Raw genomic sequence first — 22,385 nt, 5'->3', positions numbered from 1 at the left:
TGTCCATTTCTTTGTGGTTGTCCATTTTATTGGCATAGAGTTGTTGGTAGTAGTCTCGTATGATCCTTTGTATTTCTGTAATGTCATTGTAACTACTCCTTTTTCATTTCTAATTTTATTAATTTGAGTCCTCTCCGTTTTTTTCTTGATGAATCTGGTTAAAGGTTTATCAATTTTGTCTTTTCAAAGAATCAGCTTTTAGTTTCATTGATCTTTGCTATTGTTTTCTTTGTCTCTATTTAATTTATTTCTGCTCTGATCTTTTGTACATAGAGTCTAAGAAAAAGTTGATTTTAGCTTTACTAATTACAGACAGTATAATTGTGGACAAGTTACCTATCCTATATATCTGAGATTCTCAATGTCAATACTATTACCATTTTTAACTGAGTAATACTTTATTGTACATATGTTGGGGGTGTTGGAGGAGGTGTACCTTGTGTATTGTAGAATGCTTAGCAGGACCTCTGGCTTCTACTCTCTATGTGCCAGTAGTAACCTCCCAGTCATGGCAATCAAAAATGTCCCAAATATTGTAAAATATTTCCTGTGGGAGAAAAACACCCTGTTGGTAAGCCACTGATGTATACCCTCTCAAAATTCAATGTCTTCAGTAATACTGTGAAGATTTGGAGCACATTAAATGAAAATATGTAGTTCCCAATTGTCAATAAACGTTAGCTTATCACGTTGTTTTCATTTTATCGTAATACATGTTAATATATAGATGTGTTTTTTCTTTGTGAAATATATATTAATTATAGAGGTATATATTTCACAAAGGATTACTTTATTATATATAAATTATGCATATATGATTTTTCTACCTGTTTGAAAAATAAATTACGAATAAAGAAAGTTGTGATTATGTTAGATTTTTGTGGGAAATGGAAGAATGAGAAGACGATTTACGCAAGTGGGTGGGTACAACTCTGTGTTTTGAGATGATGGAGATGGCAAAGCCCCAAGAGGAAACAATAATTATTCTTGTGAAACTGGAAAACTCTGAGTAATTCTATTAAATAAAGATATGCTAACTAGATGATGGAAACAGTAGTAAATATAGGTGTGTATTGAATAAATAATTAGGGAAATAAGAATATAGATGTTGGAGCTGGAAAAAAGATGCCAAGAAGAAAGAGGTTGTTACAGTTCTCTACTTAATATAAACAATACTCCACATTGTTTTTTGTTTGTTTGTTTTTGCATCTAATCTAGACTGCAGGTGATTATGACTTACCGTCAAAGAAATGGAGCCTCAAAACTAAAAGAAACTCTGTTTTTACCTGTTATCACTGGGAAATAAGAATTTCAGTGTCTTATTTACTTTGGGCTGCTATAACAAAATACCATAATAGACTGAGTACCTTAGGGGGAAAAATATTTTTGCCAGTTCTAAAGGCTGGGATCAGGGTACTAATGTCATAGGGTTCTGATGAAGATATTGAAAGGGATGAGGATGTCACAAAATTAGAAAACTGTGTGCAAAACTACATGAACAATATTAATCTTGCATGTTTTGAGTAAAAAAGAAAAAAAAACAAGAATAAATTACAGCAATTATAAAATTAATCTATATTAGAAGTCATACTAGTTTTACTTTTGGGGAGGTTAGTAACTACAAGGTAGCAAGAAGGGCGGCTTCTGGGATGCTGGAACATTCTGTTTCTGAAATAATCTGACTATATGCAGTTTGAGAAATTATACTTAGAATAATGTATACTTTTTGCTATATATTTTATGTACAAAGGTGAATTTTAATATAAAGTAAAATAAAAAAGATCTTTAAGAGAGTTCATATTATAAAATGAAGAACATATACAGAAATTTGGCCATATAAAATCACTTGAAAAATTCAATACATTTTATGTTGATCAGTTATTATTTAAACGTAGGGAGTATGAGAAAATATGTGTGGAGATTACACTAGAAAAAAAATGCAGGAACCAGTTCTTAAGGAATCTGTTGTGTTTAATAAAGTTGTTTAAAAATTTATAATCAATTATACTTGTTCATGGAAAACTATCTGGAAAGCATAAAACAGACAGGAAAAAAGTTTTTTTAATCCTCCTAGCCTAAAATCATTGTGAATATTTTGATATCATTTGTGGTATTCTTACTTTTATATTATGATTTAACATGTAAATAAATTTCTTTTGTCTTCTTTGGTAGGTTTATTTTTTTATTATTTTAGTTTTGTAAAATACCTACAGGATAATTGTTTACCTATTTTTACATTCTATTTTATTTAATCTTTCATATGAGGATTTAATTATGCCAATTAAAATTCCTAGAATATGTATTTTAAAGGCTACAAATAACTCCATTATTTAGCTCTAACATAAATTGATTTGTTGGATCCTTTATCCATTCAGTCCACACCTGATGTCTGCCTGAACATTATCATGCATACATATATACATTATCATGCCTGTCTCAATTGTTTCTAGATAAAATTCTTGATACTAAAATAGTGTTTGATGCACAGTGCTAAATTTGAATATACAGTTGACCCTTGAACAACATGGGTTTGGGCTGCATGGGGTCCACTTATACAGGGATATTTTCAATAGTAAATACTAGAGTACTACACAGTCTGTACTTGGTTGAATCCAGGGATATGAAAGAACTGCAGATAAGGAGAGCTGACCATAAGTTATATGCAGAGTAACCTCTACCTTTTTCAAAGGTCAACTGTGTATCATAATTTTAGGGTGTAATAAGTCTGATTGATTTTGGTGGGAAAATTATTGGAGATTTCTTTGGATCTAAAATTAGAATTTAAAATTTAATGAAGGTTGATGAATTTATTCTACCTCTGAACCTGCTGTAGCACTTTCTGTACTCAGTGTGTCCAGCTTTTTATGTAGCAGTCTCATATGGCTAATAAGATCAGGACAATTTATCTTGATGGTTACACTGTTCAGACTGGTCAGTACATATAAAATTTTTTGTGTGGGGGACTCATCAGAATTGTATGGAGTGGTATCTTCCTTAAGACCAGTTTGTGTATCTGGAAAAATCAGGTTTTGTGTTCTTTCAGTCTTTTCAGAAAGATGCATTTGTGCAGGCTCATAGGCTTTGATAAAATCCTACATATTCTAACTAGGAATGTTGTTCTGGGGCATTTTTGGCAAATGTATGTATGTGAATGGGCATGGGAAGCTCTTACTAACCCTTTGAAGGAGGGGTCATTGACACTGAAGTGGTTTTTGGTCTGCTTACTCAGGGCAATAAAGGGGCTTCTTAAATAATACTTGAAATCTAGGCCCATCTTGCCCTCACTCCAATCCTTCCCTGTAAACTAGAATGTCCCATAGATGGTGGTGAGGATCCCATAAATTTTCTTCTCTTTATAACAAAAGCAAAACCCAAAGCATTCATGACAACTAAATGTTTCTCCCCTTGGATATTACTGGATTCTTATAAATGCATTCCTATGTCATCTCTTTAACCATAACAATTTGTCCAGATGAGATGGAATAATACATTTTAAAAAGCATATCAGATTACATTATAATCTTTATTTGCCCTGAATAAAATTTTTCTTTCAGTTAGAATAAAATATAAATTCTCTACTATCCTCTTGGAAATTATCTTGATGCTATTTCATATGTGTCTCCTCCAACTCCTCGTTTTCTTGTATTCTATGACAAAAATTGAATATTCTAAAATAATATATCAAAGCAACATAGATCTAGACTGGTCTAAGAGCCATGCATGACATGTCCTTTCAATACCTCTCCAAATCCAAGATAAATGACTCTTTCTCTTACTCAGTATGTTCCAACTACACTGGGTGACTTGCTGGTCCTCAAGCACACCAAGGTTTTCCTGTCCCAGTGCCTTATATAAATCAGTTTTATTTGTCTAAAACATTCTTCCAGTAATCATTCATCTGGCTAAATACCCTAAAAGTGTCAGTTGAAAGGTCACCCAATTAGAGAGAAAATTCACAATCTCACCATCTGACTCATCCTGCCCCTCATATTACTCAGTCAAATAATATGAAAATACGTCTTCTATATTCTCAAGAAAACAAATCTGTTATGATTATATTCATTTTAAAAAATATTTCTGAGCATATTTTTCTTACATATTTTAAGCACCATTATAGAACTACAGCTAAAAGCCAAAATCCCATTTTAGCAGGGAACTTCTGCCTCTAAAAATGCTTTTGTACATTTCCATGATCAAACCTCCTCTGAGGGAAAGCTAATTATAGGCTTCAATATGCACCTGGGTGAAAATTAACTTTTAAGCAGCCTTTAAAATGGTTTTTAATTATTATCATTATGCAAAAGCTGCATAAATGCCTTTAATTGTACTTATAAATTAACATTTGCTGTAATCACCTCTAATATTCAGGAGCAACTACAACAGTTTTCTTTTTTATTAAAATAAAAATATAAGTAACCCTCATTATTGATTCACAGGTCATTTTATTTTATGAGCACAAATGTTATAAATGAAGTACAGCAACTGCTAAAATTTAACATGCATTGAATGATAGTTACTCAAAATTGAGCTTAAAATATCTTGAAAATATGTTTAATTACTGGAAGATGATTAGAGGTCAATATACAAGATATTCAGCTATAATGTTGAATTTTATGATTTGATTACCCCTCAGTATTAGGCATAATATCTTTTCATAGAGAAATAAAATTGAACATGCACATTTAAAAATTAAGAATATATTTCATTTATTTAAAAAAAATTTAATGCTACCATATTTGTATTGTCTCTTTTAAGAAATGATACTGCTTAAAATTTCTGTGTCTGTGTCTGCGTATGAGTTAGAGAATAATTTTCCACAAAACTCTTGTAAAAGACAAAATGTGTTGAGTCTATTTTTATTTAAACTTAGCCAGAAATTAAAAAAAAAAAACACACATGCAAAAAAACCAAAAACACCTTTAAAGTAGTAGCTTTAGGGAGAAATGATGAAGGGGTGGGGAAATGAGGCAAGAGGCTGTGATAATAAGGGGTGGTATAGCAGCTGATTCAACTTTTGTACTTTTGTTTTTCTTTTGATTTCTCTCCCTCTCTAGCACTTTTTATAAGAAATGTATAAAAGATGAAGATGTGGTATTTTAAAAGCACTGTTTTCAGTTTTCATTTTTGGATAGAAAAAAAATCATTCTAGACAATTATTTAAAAATTAACTATCAATGCCTAAATTAATTTAACTATGATGCTTCTTTGTAATACTATATGTAATCACAAATCTAATATCTGTCAGAAAATTCTAATGTTAATTTATTAAATCTTGAATACTTATTTTCAAAAAATTTAAATACATTATTAGCTACCATCCTAATATTTAAATTAATATTTAATTTAAATTGAAGATGCAAAACTGTAGCTTGCCAGGCATCCCAATTGTTACATTAACTGATTTGGAGGCAGAAGCTAATATCTGTGTCCTGTGATTTTATTTTTCCACTCCTGCTTAAGATTATTTCCAGCATTTGTTTGGAATGGGACCTTTATTAGTAAAGATATAGTAAGTTCTACTTGGTTGAGGGGCAGATTTATGTGAAAAACTCACTCCCTACTTGGTCCCGTCTACTTTGAGTAGTTTACTCCTGAAGACCCCTTAAACTGATTCATGTATAAATATGTAGAAGAGAGTTACTAAACACAAAGTAAATGAATGGGTAACTCAATCTATGAAGATATCATTGGACATTAATTCATGTATCTATGCATTTTCCAGAAGAAATATTCATAGTATATTTTTATATACCAACCAGTAATGGTATATTTTCAGTTTTTTAACTTTTGAGGGTTTTGTTTCTTTTGATTATTAATGGTATGTTCTGCAAAAGTGATAGAAATGGAGAGCAAATGCATTCTAATATATTGTCATGGAGAAATGGCCTGAGAGAAGACTGATCATGTGAACCAGGACATTTAATACAACCAGGGCAGATAATTTTTAACAGGCATATACAGGTTGAGGTAATATCCATTCCTTTATATCCCATGTAGCCCAAGGAATAAAAGAACAAAGACTAACTTTAATATTGTCTTCATACATGTTTTAATTAATTTCAATTAATGCTACTAACAATTCATTTTATCTTTAAGAATTATGTTGTCTTTTAACTAAGTAAACTATCTAAAAAACAAGGGCTGCATTATTTATTCCCTTTTCTACTCTCATCTACTGTTTGTCTACAGTTGACATTTAGTTCCTTTAACAAATCTATCAATAAATAGAGTATGAAAATTTGAATGTTAAATGGCAGTATTTTAGTACTGTTTCCCAGTTGATATGGCCGATCATAGCATTTAACTTGTTCCTTTCCCATACTACAAGACTTCTTTTGACCAGTCCCATATTACTTTGATGATGATATCATGCATATACATACCTCATTTAAATTAGAAATAAGACCTATTTGTCTTTCTCTATTGAAAGCAGGGAATTTATGAGTTGCTAATATCATCATAACCTTTACATTGACATAAAAATCACAATTGTTGAAAATACACACAAAAGAACTTTAGAATTTGATAATGTAATTGCATCTTATTTATAAGATGAGAGTAGTCACATTTTTTGGGAATATAGTATAATGAAACATATTTGGGATAGCCTATTACATCGACAAATAATTATGATTCCATGCTATTTTGCTGAATGAATATTAGTGAATTAAACTTTGTTGTTGTCTTCCCGTGAGATATATTAATACTGTACATTTGGGAATGATAAAGCTTTTAAATGGGTGCTTCTTTTATATCTTGAAAGTTGGTCACGTATATTAACAGTAAACACCCACAGAATGCATATAGTCCTACCTTTACCAAGGATATTTTGTCATATATGTATATATCTAAATGCTTTAATGAGAATATATTGATATATGTATATCCATCTATCTTCTATCTATCCATCTGTTTATCTAGATACATTTATATATAATAATTGGAAAGGCTCTAGAAATTAACCAATGTAAAGAATCCCAATTTAAATATGAATAAACTAAGATTTTAAAAAATATTTACCTAATATGTATTTAATTTTTGTAATATCATCCCTCTCCTTGTCAAAATATATATGCATATTTACATACACACTCATACACATACCACACTGGCTTTGAGAATACATAAGAATTTAAAAATATGAAAATAAAGCAAAAAATCTTTCCACTCTAAATCTCAAAGTTCCAATGCACTCTCTCTTCATCATCACATATAATCCATTTGAAATATATATATATATTTCTATATATATGCATATATAAATATTATGTATGTATAAATATATATTTCAATATAGTATATTCAAATGATTTAATAAGTAATGTCTAGAAAATATTTTGATATAATTTCAGAATGATATACAATGTATATGTTATGAATAAGATGCATGGCTAATTAAAAATATTTAACTTTTAATATAGGAAATTGAACTACTGACATAAGACATTTGATATTTCTCAATAACATATTGAACAATAAAGAAAAAAATTACTATCAAAATAATATGTAAAATTCAAGTGATTTAAATATTACAACTTTTTTAAATATTTACTTTTTAAAATTCAGATATTCTAAATGGTCTTAAGCAAATAGTTATGAAATATTTAATGCAGTAAGAACATCTCATTCAAGGATCAGTCCCTTGCAAACATACTGGATGCTATTTACCATTAGTTATATCGATAATTTCTACTTTTCATTTACCTCAAGTTTATTACTCTAAATTCAGCTAGATTCTACCATTTCGTATTTTTACTCAAGCAAAAATACTGTTGTTTGTGAATTTCTGGAGGATAATAGGCAACTATCCTTTATCAAGTTTGATTTAGTGAGTTTATATACTGCTTCCTGTATATGAGATAAGATCACTTATTTTTTCTTACAGTACAAATGGAATCATTGCTGATTTCCTATGCATATAAGAACTGAATTTCTTCAGATAAATCTTATGTTTCTTTTGTGCCCACAAAGACATCTGGATACTCATCAGAAGTGTAAAAATCCCAACTAGAAGAAAAAAGAAATAATTGTTCTTTATTTCTTATTTTTATTATGGATATAGCAAGCTATATTAGAAAAAAAATCATATATACTTCTTAAAATATTTCTCATGTTGCATAGTTCTCTATCAATTTTCTTTACTCATGTATATTGCCTAGCATCATATACATTCAATCAATATTTATTGCATAGCTGAATAAACATAAAAAGTATATAGAGATCAAAATAAATCTATGTTTTTTACATCCCACTGCCACAAAATACTCCCAAATAAGGAATTAAAAAATCTCCTTGAATTTTTCAATAATAGTTTTTCATATGTGTATAAAATACTTCTACACACACATACACACATACGACAAGCAGCATTAATTTTAATCCACATTTTTGTACAGTGGAACAAAGAATTGATGAAAAGGATATGACACATATCCCTTTAATACATGCAGTTCATTACAATTTAACTTCCTTGTGTGTTAAAATGACCAGCGTTCAAGATTACACATTCATGCTCCCAGCTTTCCCTTCACAGATGCATATGAACACTTGAAGACACAGTACATGCAAGTCTGGGCACATGCACAAGAGAGGGTTTAAAATGAAGTGTATTATTATTACCACTCCTTTTTAACAAAAGCTTGTTGCTTAATAAATATATTTGGACTACATTTTCTAGCTTGGATTAAGCCACAATTATATAGAGATGCATAGTAAATAATGTTCCAATATATTTTAATACTGCTAAAAAAATCCAAACTAAAAATAAAGGCAAAAAAATCCCTTTACAAACATGCCTAATTTTAGTACCATACAATCTGTTCTCAGAAATCACTTCTCCTAAAGGTGTATCTACTTCAATTAAATGTCAGTAAACACAGATCTCACCTGGCAATGTTTGTGTCATGACTGTGAAACTAATCCATGATCCAATCTGTTAGATTAAAACATAAATTAACAAATATTGATAGTCAGTCTAGAAATTTGTTCACTTGTGAAATTAAATAGGTAATTTAAAAACTAAACAGTAGGAAAATTCTAAGTAGAAATAACTTTCCTAAAGACAATAATTTTGTTGTTAAATATAATAAGTTATTAAACAATCCCATAAAACAGTATCATATTCATAAGAAAATGAGACATTATTCCAAAATTTTTGATAAAAAATAAAATCCTGAAGCTTCTCAAGACATTTTATATGATGATTATAAAATTTTCTTTAAATCTAGATAAATATATGCACATATATTCTGTATTCTTCAGGGAAAATTGTGGTTGAACTATTCCAGTTTCCTATGCCTATAACTTAAATTGAAATCTATATAATCATCTATATCTCTGGCTATACCTATATCTACAGACAAAACATATACACATATTATCATATATATATATTAATCTATAATACATGTAAGTACATAAACACATGTATTTAGTATATTATCAAATAAAGTTCAGTTACTTGCATACATAGCTAGCATACCTCATAGGTGTAGTTAGGACATGAAACCAGGAAAAACATCCACGTAAAGGGGTTATAATTTGGACTTGGAAAACAGGCATTATTTCCTTTTAAAAAGTAGAGTAAAATGTCAATGATGTTACATATTGCAAATTTGATCACATATTTATTGTATAATTCTAAATTCCCTAGAACAACTATATACCACATGAAATGTCATCATATATTTATAGAAACCTATTTCACAAATTACTCAGAAGAGACCCAGTTTCAAATGTTATAACCTTTTGACTGAAATAGAATCACTATCATTTTCTGACCATGTCTACAGCTATGTTGCTGTAAAATTACAGAATACCACCATAATAATCGATTGTTTAAGTTTTAAAATCAAACAATATATAGATGTTACTTTATCAAAGTAGAGCAGCAGTATTGCATACTGAGATTCATAAATGTGTTTTCACAATTGCATGCCTCTTCCTATTCTCCTTTTAGTGTCAAAGAATATATTTTTGGTTGAGAATATTAAATACCTCAAACCTCTTTCTATTAAATTACTGAAAATCCAAAGGGAAGTTCATAATTATGTCATGTATATCAGAAAAGTATGAAAAGCACTCATAAGAGGATTACAGTGAATATCAGTATAGTTAATATTCAGAAATACCATATAAATTATTTCTGCTCAGTAATCAGGATTGTTATTTACAACTCATTATACTTAGCATATTGTCACTTGATTTTTGTTAGCTACTTTTTGCTTTTCAAATTTTTTGAGAAATATTTTGGATAACAAATTTATAATGATTTCAAGTTGAACTTTGAGCTATGACATTTTGTAAAAGTAAATATGAATTATAAAATTACTGTTTATTCTCCATAGCACGATTTAATCAGATAACACATCAAATAATCTCTTTTAGTTGTAATTCTAAAGTCATAATGAAATGTCAGTATGTTGTTTTCAAAATTGTAACTATTGTTGAACTATCACAGTGAAAAATATATTAGGCAATGTGCAGATTTCATGCATTGCTCATTTCAAGATAAGGATAAATATGTACGCCATTTAATAGTACAGATTCTCTTGGTAACATTTATGTAAACATCTTTGTGTAGCATCCATATATTCATCAAAAGAAAGATAATTGAGGAAACTACCACGTTATAGTAAGTGGTTTTCAGGTGCAGAATGTGCACACAAGGTAATTTGGGTTAAAGCCAGTTTATGACTGTTCAATTCCTGGAGGTAGTGGAATGATCAGGATCCACAAACACACATTTCTTCCAGATGTGGTTTGCAGATTAAATAACCAATGTGTCTTGTGACACAGAAAAACCGTTTTCTTTCCCAGTTTTTGGACTTAAACTAGTTAAACTCATTGATGGAAGGGGACCCCAGGGAGAAAGACTGCAACATGGAAATAACTGTATACATATAAGGATTCTCACAATCATTCATTAAAATAACTTCACTAAACTATCTACGGTCTTCTGTCTGGGGAACTGTATACTAGTGAGAGTAGACTATCCCTACATTTTAAGGACTGCTAAACACAGTTAGTCCACTGCTTCATAGGGGTTATTTCCCCAGACACTGAATGAATAATTGGAATATACATACTTTGTAGTTTGCATAATCCCATTGTGCATTGATTTACTGGCCTTTGGGGCAAGAGCTAGTGGGGAAATCCAAGTGGAAGCCTCTGAAATTGCACTCATTCTTTTGTAAATATAAACAGTCTGCATCCCAATGAGAGATTAATGCTACATTTAAGATCTAAAGTATGTTTGTATGATATTCTCCATTATATCTCCATTTAATTCACTTCTTTAGGTCCTGCAGAAGCCAGATGTGTTTAGGAGGGTGACAGTGGAGTACTGCAAACTTGATCACACATTATCCACCATTGCAATTTATTACCAGATATGATATCTTTACTAAAGCAGATTAACCCAAACTTGGGTCTATGGATATAGCCACTGAATTGACAAATGTATTTTCCATCTCTAGTAGAAAGGGAGGCCAGAATTGTTTACTTTTCTTTAAAATGGGCAATAGCATAGAGTTTCAGTTGTTTTTTTTAGTTTTTGTTCTTTTTTTCTTTAACTGTTTAATACTCACACCCTTTGCTAAAAAATAGCTCAAGAAGACCCAGGTTGGTTGGGCATCTCACTGAAAATCACTAGATCAATAACATGATGCTATTCATACTGAATGAGTAAGAAGTGGCTAGTATGCTGGTGGCCTTACTAAGACATGTGTGGTCCACAGAAGGGAGGTTGCTAATAAACACTACAAAGATTTAGGGGCCAAATGATTGTGGGGCAACCTTTCCAAAACAGAGAAAATGTGTGGCAACTTGAAACCCATATCATTAAGAAGGAAGCAAAATGCCTTGTAGGCCTCTTCTAGTTTGGCAGGTATATTATACACCAGGGAAACCTCCTCTGAACTGCACACCATGGAGTACAAAAAGCTGTGAAAGTTTAGTAGGGCACAAGGCAGAAAATTGCAGCAGGTTTAAGTTTTACTGCAAGCACTCCTGCACTTGGACTTATAATCAGGTAGACTCTACATATTAAATTTATCAGTGGTGGAAAAACTTAATATGTAGAACTTATGGTTAGCCCCAATGGAATAATCACAATCCTGAACCTTGGTATTCTGGAGCAGGCCATGGCTTTGTAGCACAGAATTATATCTCTTTGACAAGATAGTCCTGGAATGCTATTGAATCCTGGTATAATTAAGACTCTACTCTAGGGACACCAAGTGACCATGTGGTCCTAACTGAGCACTATAAGCTGAGTTCTGTTAGATGTACCAAGTCATAAGGTTAGGTAAGACTAGTAATAATTCATTTTAAGATAGAAGTGATACATTCAGAATGAAACTGAAAATAGGCAATAGGATACAAACAAGCTGCATTACCAGGCATCCAGACATGTCACACACCAATGTTGAGCCAAAATGTCCCCTAACTCACATGCATGAAAACCTTAGGTATCCTTTCAGGCCAGCTGAAATGGAGGAAGACCTTGAGCTTAGTTCAGGGATGAGTTGGCTGGCATGTGGGAGGAAGCCAAAATGCACAGCGGCTACAATAGAGTCACATTTAGGGGTCACACCCTAAAAGACAGTAGTGAGGGGTAAATTCTCCCAGTGGGCATAGTCTCTGTAGTTGAACAAAATATATCCAACCTACATTATACATAAAATAACAGGCAGTGTCAAATGGACAAAATAGTAAGGATTGCAAGACTGCCCATGAATATGAGCGGCCATGAAATATGAAGATATGTGTACCACATGTTAATGCCCCAAAGGGAGCATCAATGATGGAAGAGACAAACAGGTAGAAAATTTGACTTAGCCAGTCACTGTCAGCCTGTTTCTGTAATGGATTACTTATTGCTAGTATGGGTGCATGAATGGAGTATGGTGGCAGGGATGGAAGCTATACTTGGCCTCAATAGCATGAGTTCCCACATACCAGGACAGATATAACTACTGCCGCTACCAAGTGTCCAAACTGTCACCAATAAAGAACACCAGTTAGACTGTAACAAGGCACCATTCTGCACAGATATGATCTAGTAACCTGATGGCAAGGTGATTTGTTGAACACCTTCTATTTTTAAAGAGGCAGCAATTAATATTTGCAGGAAAAGACACATACTCTGTGAATGGATTTCCTTTTCCTTCCTTTAGGTCCTGAGTCAGTCCTATTATCTGAGGATTTACACAGTATTTGATTAATTAACACATCTCTTCCACAATACACTATTTGTTTGTTTGTTTGTTTGTTTTAACATCTTTATTGGAGTATAATTGCTTTACAATGGTGTGTTAGTTTCTGCTTTATAACAAAGTGAATCAGCTATACATATACATATATCCCCATATTCCCTCCCTCTTGCATCTCCCTCCCACCCTCCCTATCCCACCCCTCTAGGTGGTCACAAAGCACCAAGCTGATCTCCCTGTGCTATGCGCTGCTTCCCACTAGCTATCTATTTTACATTTGGTAGTATATATATGTCCATGCCACTTTCTCACTTCGTCCCAGCTTACCCTTCCCCCTCCCTGTGTCCTCAAGCTCATTCATTATGTCTGAATTTTTATTCCTGTCCTGTCCCTAGGTTCTTCATAACCATTTTTTTTAAGATTCCATATATATGTGTTTCTGCTAAACACAGTTAGTCCACTGCTTCATAGGGGTTATTTCCCCAGACACTGAATGAATAATTGGAATATACATACTTTGTAGTTTGCATAATCCCATTGTGCATTGATTTACTGGCCTTTGGGGCAAGAGCTAGTGGGGAAATCCAAGTGGAAGCCTCTGAAATTGCACTCATTCTTTTGTAAATATAAACAGTCTGCATCCCAATGAGAGATTAATGCTACATTTAAGATCTAAAGTATGTTTGTATGATATTCTCCATTATATCTCCATTTAATTCACTTCTTTAGGTCCTGCAGAAGCCAGATGTGTTTAGGAGGGTGACAGTGGAGTACTGCAAACTTGATCACACATTATCCACCATTGCAATTTATTACCAGATATGATATCTTTACTAAAGCAGATTAACCCAAACTTGGGTCTATGGATATAGCCACTGAATTGACAAATGTATTTTCCATCTCTAGTAGAAAGGGAGGCCAGAATTGTTTACTTTTCTTTAAAATGGGCAATAGCATAGAGTTTCAGTTGTTTTTTTTAGTTTTTGTTCTTTTTTTCTTTAACTGTTTAATACTCACACCCTTTGCTAAAAAATAGCTCAAGAAGACCCAGGTTGGTTGGGCATCTCACTGAAAATCACTAGATCAATAACATGATGCTATTCATACTGAATGAGTAAGAAGTGGCTAGTATGCTGGTGGCCTTACTAAGACATGTGTGGTCCACAGAAGGGAGGTTGCTAATAAACACTACAAAGATTTAGGGGCCAAATGATTGTGGGGCAACCTTTCCAAAACAGAGAAAATGTGTGGCAACTTGAAACCCATATCATTAAGAAGGAAGCAAAATGCCTTGTAGGCCTCTTCTAGTTTGGCAGGTATATTATACACCAGGGAAACCTCCTCTGAACTGCACACCATGGAGTACAAAAAGCTGTGAAAGTTTAGTAGGGCACAAGGCAGAAAATTGCAGCAGGTTTAAGTTTTACTGCAAGCACTCCTGCACTTGGACTTATAATCAGGTAGACTCTACATATTAAATTTATCAGTGGTGGAAAAACTTAATATGTAGAACTTATGGTTAGCCCCAATGGAATAATCACAATCCTGAACCTTGGTATTCTGGAGCAGGCCATGGCTTTGTAGCACAGAATTATATCTCTTTGACAAGATAGTCCTGGAATGCTATTGAATCCTGGTATAATTAAGACTCTACTCTAGGGACACCAAGTGACCATGTGGTCCTAACTGAGCACTATAAGCTGAGTTCTGTTAGATGTACCAAGTCATAAGGTTAGGTAAGACTAGTAATAATTCATTTTAAGATAGAAGTGATACATTCAGAATGAAACTGAAAATAGGCAATAGGATACAAACAAGCTGCATTACCAGGCATCCAGACATGTCACACACCAATGTTGAGCCAAAATGTCCCCTAACTCACATGCATGAAAACCTTAGGTATCCTTTCAGGCCAGCTGAAATGGAGGAAGACCTTGAGCTTAGTTCAGGGATGAGTTGGCTGGCATGTGGGAGGAAGCCAAAATGCACAGCGGCTACAATAGAGTCACATTTAGGGGTCACACCCTAAAAGACAGTAGTGAGGGGTAAATTCTCCCAGTGGGCATAGTCTCTGTAGTTGAACAAAATATATCCAACCTACATTATACATAAAATAACAGGCAGTGTCAAATGGACAAAATAGTAAGGATTGCAAGACTGCCCATGAATATGAGCGGCCATGAAATATGAAGATATGTGTACCACATGTTAATGCCCCAAAGGGAGCATCAATGATGGAAGAGACAAACAGGTAGAAAATTTGACTTAGCCAGTCACTGTCAGCCTGTTTCTGTAATGGATTACTTATTGCTAGTATGGGTGCATGAATGGAGTATGGTGGCAGGGATGGAAGCTATACTTGGCCTCAATAGCATGAGTTCCCACATACCAGGACAGATATAACTACTGCCGCTACCAAGTGTCCAAACTGTCACCAATAAAGAACACCAGTTAGACTGTAACAAGGCACCATTCTGCACAGATATGATCTAGTAACCTGATGGCAAGGTGATTTGTTGAACACCTTCTATTTTTAAAGAGGCAGCAATTAATATTTGCAGGAAAAGACACATACTCTGTGAATGGATTTCCTTTTCCTTCCTTTAGGTCCTGAGTCAGTCCTATTATCTGAGGATTTACACAGTATTTGATTAATTAACACATCTCTTCCACAATACACTATTTGTTTGTTTGTTTGTTTGTTTTAACATCTTTATTGGAGTATAATTGCTTTACAATGGTGTGTTAGTTTCTGCTTTATAACAAAGTGAATCAGCTATACATATACATATATCCCCATATTCCCTCCCTCTTGCATCTCCCTCCCACCCTCCCTATCCCACCCCTCTAGGTGGTCACAAAGCACCAAGCTGATCTCCCTGTGCTATGCGCTGCTTCCCACTAGCTATCTATTTTACATTTGGTAGTATATATATGTCCATGCCACTTTCTCACTTCGTCCCAGCTTACCCTTCCCCCTCCCTGTGTCCTCAAGCCCATTCATTATGTCTGAATTTTTATTCCTGTCCTGTCCCTAGGTTCTTCATAACCATTTTTTTTAAGATTCCATATATATGTGTTAGCATATGGTATTTGTTTTTCTCTTTCTGACTTACTTCACTCTGTATGACAGACTCTAGGTCCATCCACAATACACTGTTACTTTAAGAAATCCATTTTTCAAAGATGAGGTACAGAAGTGGGCCCATAACCAAAGGAACAATTTCTCATATCAAATACAGCATCATCAAAAAGTTGCCAACCTCTTCCCTGGTGGCGCAGTGGTTGGGAGTCTGCCTGCCGATGCAGGGGACACGGGTTCGTGCCCCGGTCTGGGAAGATCCCACATGCCACGGAGTGGCTGGGCCCGTGAGCCATGGCCGCTGAGCCTGCGCGTCCGGAGCCTGTGCTCCGCAATGGGAGAGGCCACAACAGTGAGAGGCCCGCGTACCGAAAAAAAAAAAAGTTGCCAACCTGATGGATTAATTTGCTAATCTGTTGAAGGCACAGTTGAAATGCTGACTTAGGGGCAAAGTACACCTTTAAATCTATAAGATAAGGTTTATAATTGAATGGGAATCAACCCATGTCCCATGACAGAAAATTCTCCACTTGGAAACAAGGATCTTAAAACCTGAAGACCCCAGTGTTGTGGGGAATGAATCACTACTCTTGGAAGAGTAATTGATCCTATCATGAAAAGGAGGTAAACCTGCTGTTATACAGTGAGGTAAGAAGAGTATATTTTGCCTCTAGTATTTGGACATCTCTGGTATTCCCTTGACCCATGGACAGGGGCCATGTCCATGTCCTGATAAGGACCCTCAAGTGAGGGTCCATGTCATACCACAGATAATCCCTGAGATGTTAAAGGTGTCAGTTGAGGGTGAAGGGAATCTAGAAGTTTGTGGAGGAGGAAAATTGTACAAATCAGTTGTTAGACCAAGGCCATGTGCAGCAGTGAAGGCTGTGTAATTTCCCACTAATATGTCTCTTTTAAATTTCTGCTGGTAGCAGAAAGCTTTCACCTATTACACCCTCTGAAAGGATGGCCTTGACAAAAGAGAACTGCCTTATCCTAGATAATTTCCCCATTTCCAGGGAGCCCCAAATCCAACCTACCTTTTCTCTAGTCATTCCAACTTATGGTAACTCAGAAGGGTTCTCCTAGTTTCAGATAACCCTAGAGAAATGACTGAGGCAACCCTTCAGACATCATAACTCAGTTTCCTACTAGGCACAATTCTTCCCTTTTTTTCAGTACTTTGTAATAAGCATTTTAAAAATGTGTTCTATATCAAATTGTGTTTTCTGGGGAACACATTTTGTGACATCTTGCTTAAACAGTCAATATAAAATGGTCCCCCAATCCATGATTCATGCCTAAAGCATATCTAAGGTACAGATATTACTACAAACTTGAATTAATATGTAAGTGGGGAAATAAAAATCCAAGAGCAACAGAGACTCATTTAGAGGTGACACAGGAACTGAGAGTTGGATAAGGATTTTATGTAAGGAAAAAGAGTGCACTGTGTATGCAGATATCAAGAATTCATGATCAGAAGAAGAGAGTTTACTCTGAGAAAACATCTGAGACCTGAGGTTATCAGGACACTGGATACAGAGAACTGAAATGAAATGAATTGAGAGTAGTGAGTCCAGATGTTTTCATATTAGAAGGCACTGCTTCTAAGAAAGGAGAAAATACTTTGAAGGCTTAGAGGGGAAGGGAAAGAAGGTAATATTTCTGGGAATTAAGGAATTTAGAAAACAAAGGAGTGTATAGAGGATCAAAAGACACAATGAAACACCCCATCCCCTCCAGAGCACACTTTAGAGACTTCACTTCAATCACCCCATCTGTAAAAACACTTGTTATTTCTCTACAGGAACAATCTACACTCTTAAAATGACCATAAGTTGATCAATATTCACATAAGGCTTCTATATGAATAAAAACAAAAGCCAGAATTTTTTCCAACTGATAAAAATAACTCCCCCAAAAATTAAAACAGAGAAAAATTTTAATGCATAGAAGCATTTGCAGATAACAAAGAACATAACTGTTAAGAAATCCCAGAACTCAAAATAGGTATGGACAAAACAGGAACAAAAAAATAGTTGATTCTTCTCAAGAATTAAATTGTAGGAAAAAATCACATTACTAATATGGTACATATTTTCAGTTTGCCTAAGGGTAGAATGTTCAGTAGAATAGGGGATATTAAGTAGATGAACAAAAACAGTGAAAAAAAAATCTAAAAAGTTAAAAACAGAAAGTGATAGATATATAAAATAGAGGCAGATGTAACATGCGTGTAATGTAACCCCACCCCCTCCTCACAGGCCACAATGTAACAAACCAAATTTTCAACTATAATACAAGAAAACTTTCCTGAATTAAAACAAAGACATGAGTCAACCTACTAGAAGATTACATCATGTCTCTGGGAAAATTGATCTGGAATTATCAAATCTAAGACACATCCTGCAAAACTCTGTACAAAATTAATAGACTTCAGTGATAAAGAAAAAGTATTCTGAGTCTAGAGGCAAAAGACCAAGCCAATTAATCAAGGAGGGAAGATTAGATTGGCTTGTGACTTGGCAAGAGCAACATACAAAGCAAGGTAAAGAGTGGAGTAAAAGCATACACACACACATAGAAAAGTCTTTCTCACATAAACATTTCCAAAGTTTGACTTTGAAAACATGATGATTTAAAATTTTCATTTTCAAGTAATTACTGCATATACCAGATAGATGAAAAAACTTGAGCAAAGTCACATTGTTAGAGAGTCAGGGTCAAGACTAAAAGGTGTGATATTCATAAATTTGGCAATGTTAGCATTTTTATAAAATTGTGTTGTGTTCCGCTTCTATACTTAAAAAAATCAGACAATCAGAAGTTTTTCATCTGGGCTTCACATACTTCCAAAGAGAAATCAGTAGATCTATGAATTTGGATTGGATAAAAATGGCATTTAACCTCTAAATAAAATGCAAGATTTAATTCAATACAAATTCAGACAGCAAAACACAATACTATTTGCATTATTCTGTTAATTTTTTTCAGGCAGAGATATTTTCAAATAATATTACAGTTGTTTTAGATTTCCATATATATAATTTATGGTCATCAATATGGTACTGATCAAAGTGTTATATAATGTAGGAATCAAAACATTTATGTTATATATTATATTACAGCTTTTATGTGCTCACAAATATTCTAATATAATAAATTTATTTTGTAATTTTATGTATTATGGAAAAAAATATTCTGGAAAGTGTTTCATATATTTCCCCAGCCTGCCAGAACTGTTCAAGACAAGAAAATGTTAAGAAATTCAGGTAGATTCAAGTTAAAACAAACTTGAAGAGACAGACACAACTTTATATTTGCAACTAGATTGATAAAAACATGCAATCCAAATGCTGACCACTACTATTGGAAATTACAGTTAAATTATGTACAATGTACAGTAAGCCATTGTGAATCCCTACCTATAATTTAACCTGAATGAGAGTATTGATTTACCAAAAATACCTTTAAATTATATAGACACTGTAAATTTTTTTCAAATCTTTTGGCAAACCAGTAAATTCAAAATGTTCTCCCAAACATTGCTATTTCACTGCCGTTGAATTTGTCAGAGAAAATTCACTTTTATTAGAAAAAGTTTAAGAAGTCATTTGAAATACAGTGGGATTGTAACATACTGTGCAAATTAGATTAAGAATTGAAAGTTAACCTAAGAAATGTGGATATTCATCAAAGGAGTTCATACTTCTTTACTTCTTAATCATGTTTGTTTCTTCATATATTTAAATGAGAGAGAGAGAGAGAGATTGTGTGTGTGTGTGTTTGTGTTTGTACATGCACACTTCACTTTAGAGAAACCATAATTAGGGAATATAATATAGTTCAAATATTTTGAAAACTTAGGCATAAAAGAGCAATAATTGGGGAATACTAATCTTAAATGTTTCCAACTATTGCTTTAAAAAATAACAATTAGCATAATTCCCTCTAGAAGAGATTAAAAAAAGTGACTAACCTGTGTGATTAGGATGAGCCAACACTACATTGATGAAATGATTTCCAGCTTCACAAATCTGCAAAACATTTCAACCTTTTCAGTGTGATATACTTGTCTTTTTTAAAAATACATTTTTAGATATACAAATATCCATGTAATATATTGATTCTAAAGATCCAAAAATATACTATTACTCTAACTGTAAGAAGAAGACATTTTATATTTTAACAATGAAAGAAGCTGCTGTGGACATATGTAGAATCAAAGGAATGAGTTACATTGAGGTAGAGATTTTGAAGGTATTCTTGATCCCTTTTGATAGTTATGTTCAAATTGCCTTGTTAATCTGGTCCTGTTGATTATCTGCTTTGTATTTGATACAATAGGTAAATTTTCACAGCGTGAAGAGACAAGCCATATCACTGAAGATATATTTGGCATAGGTTTATATATTCCAGGTTTACTAACACAGTAACAACCCTTGCACTGCAAGGATAGTAGTATGGTTCCTGGCTGGTTTCAGCTCAGTTTAGAAAATGTATTGTAAGCAGTACTGCCCCACAAAGTCACTTGTTGCTTGTCTGTCACCTTACCTCTTAATCATGTACACTCCACTAGTTGTCCCTGTTTAGTAGACCACTATGACCCTCTAAGAAGCTTCAGGGTTAACAATATCTCCTGGGCTAATACTGTTTGAATTTGCAACATGTAGCCTCTGAAGATAGGACTGTTTCCTTTGTCTGTCATATACACCTTACCTGATTCAATGCAAAGCATGTATTCAATATATAAATACTACGTTATTAATAGCAGGTTATGCTATCCAAAATATAAGCAACCCACAGATATTACCAAAATTGCTTTAGTTGTGAAGAACAAGATGGTCTAGATTTTAAAATTGCTATCACACAACAGTATGAATATATATAACACTACTGAACTGTACACTAAAAATGGTTAAGATAGTAAATGTTATGATATTTTTATTTTTACCACAATTAAAAGTAAAAGAAGCCACTAGGTAAAATGTTTTAAGTGAGAAAGAACATTAGAATGGTAAATGATAAAAATTCAAATAGACTTGTACCTGGATGCATATGGGTGGCTTAAAGTAAATTTTAAAATATTCATTTGTGCTTGATTTTATAAAAACTTTATTGACTACTTGTTGCTTCACACTAGCATTCATTTGAAAAATGATTTAATAGTCCACTCTCTTCTTCAGAGTTATCATTAGGTGAATAAATAAGAAATATGAAATTTCCAGCTAACAGAATTGAAAAAAAATCACAGTTTTTACATGGAAAAAATCATCATTTAAAAAATGTTTTGATTCAGAATGTAATGAAAGCATTTTTACTTCTTTCAGCACCCTTTGTACTCTCAGTTCGTTGAGATTACAATTTTATTTTTAATCAGTACACCTAAACATTTAACAATGTACAATGTGGGGAATGTTAAATTTTAATAAACCACAAAGCACTTTGGTTAATATATTAGAAGTGACGTATCATGCATCACATTGTACTCCACAGATTTTTCTGAAAATATTCCTGATTAAGTTCTACTGTTTTCAGGTTGAAAGACATGATTGTATCAGAATGTATAAAATTTCAGCAGTAAGATTCTTATTGTTTAATACTAGGCACAGTAGCCCCTCCCCCTTATCTGCAGTTTCACTTTCTGTGGTTTCAGTTACCCACAGTCAATTGAGATCCAAAAATATTAAATGTAAAATTACAGATTAATTTATATGTTTTAAATCGCCCTCCATCCTGAGTAGCATGATGAAATCTCAGGCCATTCTAATCTGTTCTGACATTCTCTTGCTGTGCTTAATTTATAAATTAAACTTAGCCATAGGTATGTATGTTAAGAAAAAAATACATGATATATATAGGGTTCAGTACTATATGAGGTTTCAGACATTCAATGAGAGCCTTGGAATGTATCCCCCACAGATAAGGGGAGATGATTGTATTGTGACTCAGTCATAGCATGTTGGCATTGTGGCAAAGATGCCAGTGGCCAATGACCAAAACAAAGGTTCCAGGGAGACTAACTTGCAGGGAGATATATATCTTGCTCTTCCTAACAAGTTTCATCATGTTAAGCAGTCTCTGCT

At 33.2% G+C, this 22,385-nt stretch overlaps 1 protein-coding gene across 1 annotated transcript in view; it reads right to left on the bottom strand.

Annotated features, from left to right (window-relative positions):
* Positions 1-7,393: 7,393 nt before the first annotated feature.
* Positions 7,394-22,385, bottom strand: part of TECRL (trans-2,3-enoyl-CoA reductase like) — a 94,852-nt gene continuing 79,860 nt past the window's right edge. The window contains exons 9-12 of the mRNA XM_024768971.1: positions 20,279-20,336; positions 9,482-9,567; positions 8,887-8,932; positions 7,394-8,007 (exon numbers count right to left, since the gene is read on the bottom strand). Coding sequence (XP_024624739.1) covers positions 7,880-8,007; positions 8,887-8,932; positions 9,482-9,567; positions 20,279-20,336 — 318 coding nt within the window. The 3' untranslated portion in view covers positions 7,394-7,879. The remainder of the gene's footprint in view (positions 8,008-8,886; positions 8,933-9,481; positions 9,568-20,278; positions 20,337-22,385) is intronic.

Source organism: Neophocaena asiaeorientalis, unplaced genomic scaffold (genome assembly GCF_003031525.2).
Source record: "Neophocaena asiaeorientalis asiaeorientalis breed wild unplaced genomic scaffold, Neophocaena_asiaeorientalis_V1.1 scaffold48, whole genome shotgun sequence".
Classification (NCBI taxonomy): Eukaryota; Metazoa; Chordata; class Mammalia; order Artiodactyla; family Phocoenidae; genus Neophocaena; species Neophocaena asiaeorientalis.
Note: the sequence above shows the minus strand (reverse complement) of the source record. Positions and strands in the feature narration are given on the sequence as shown.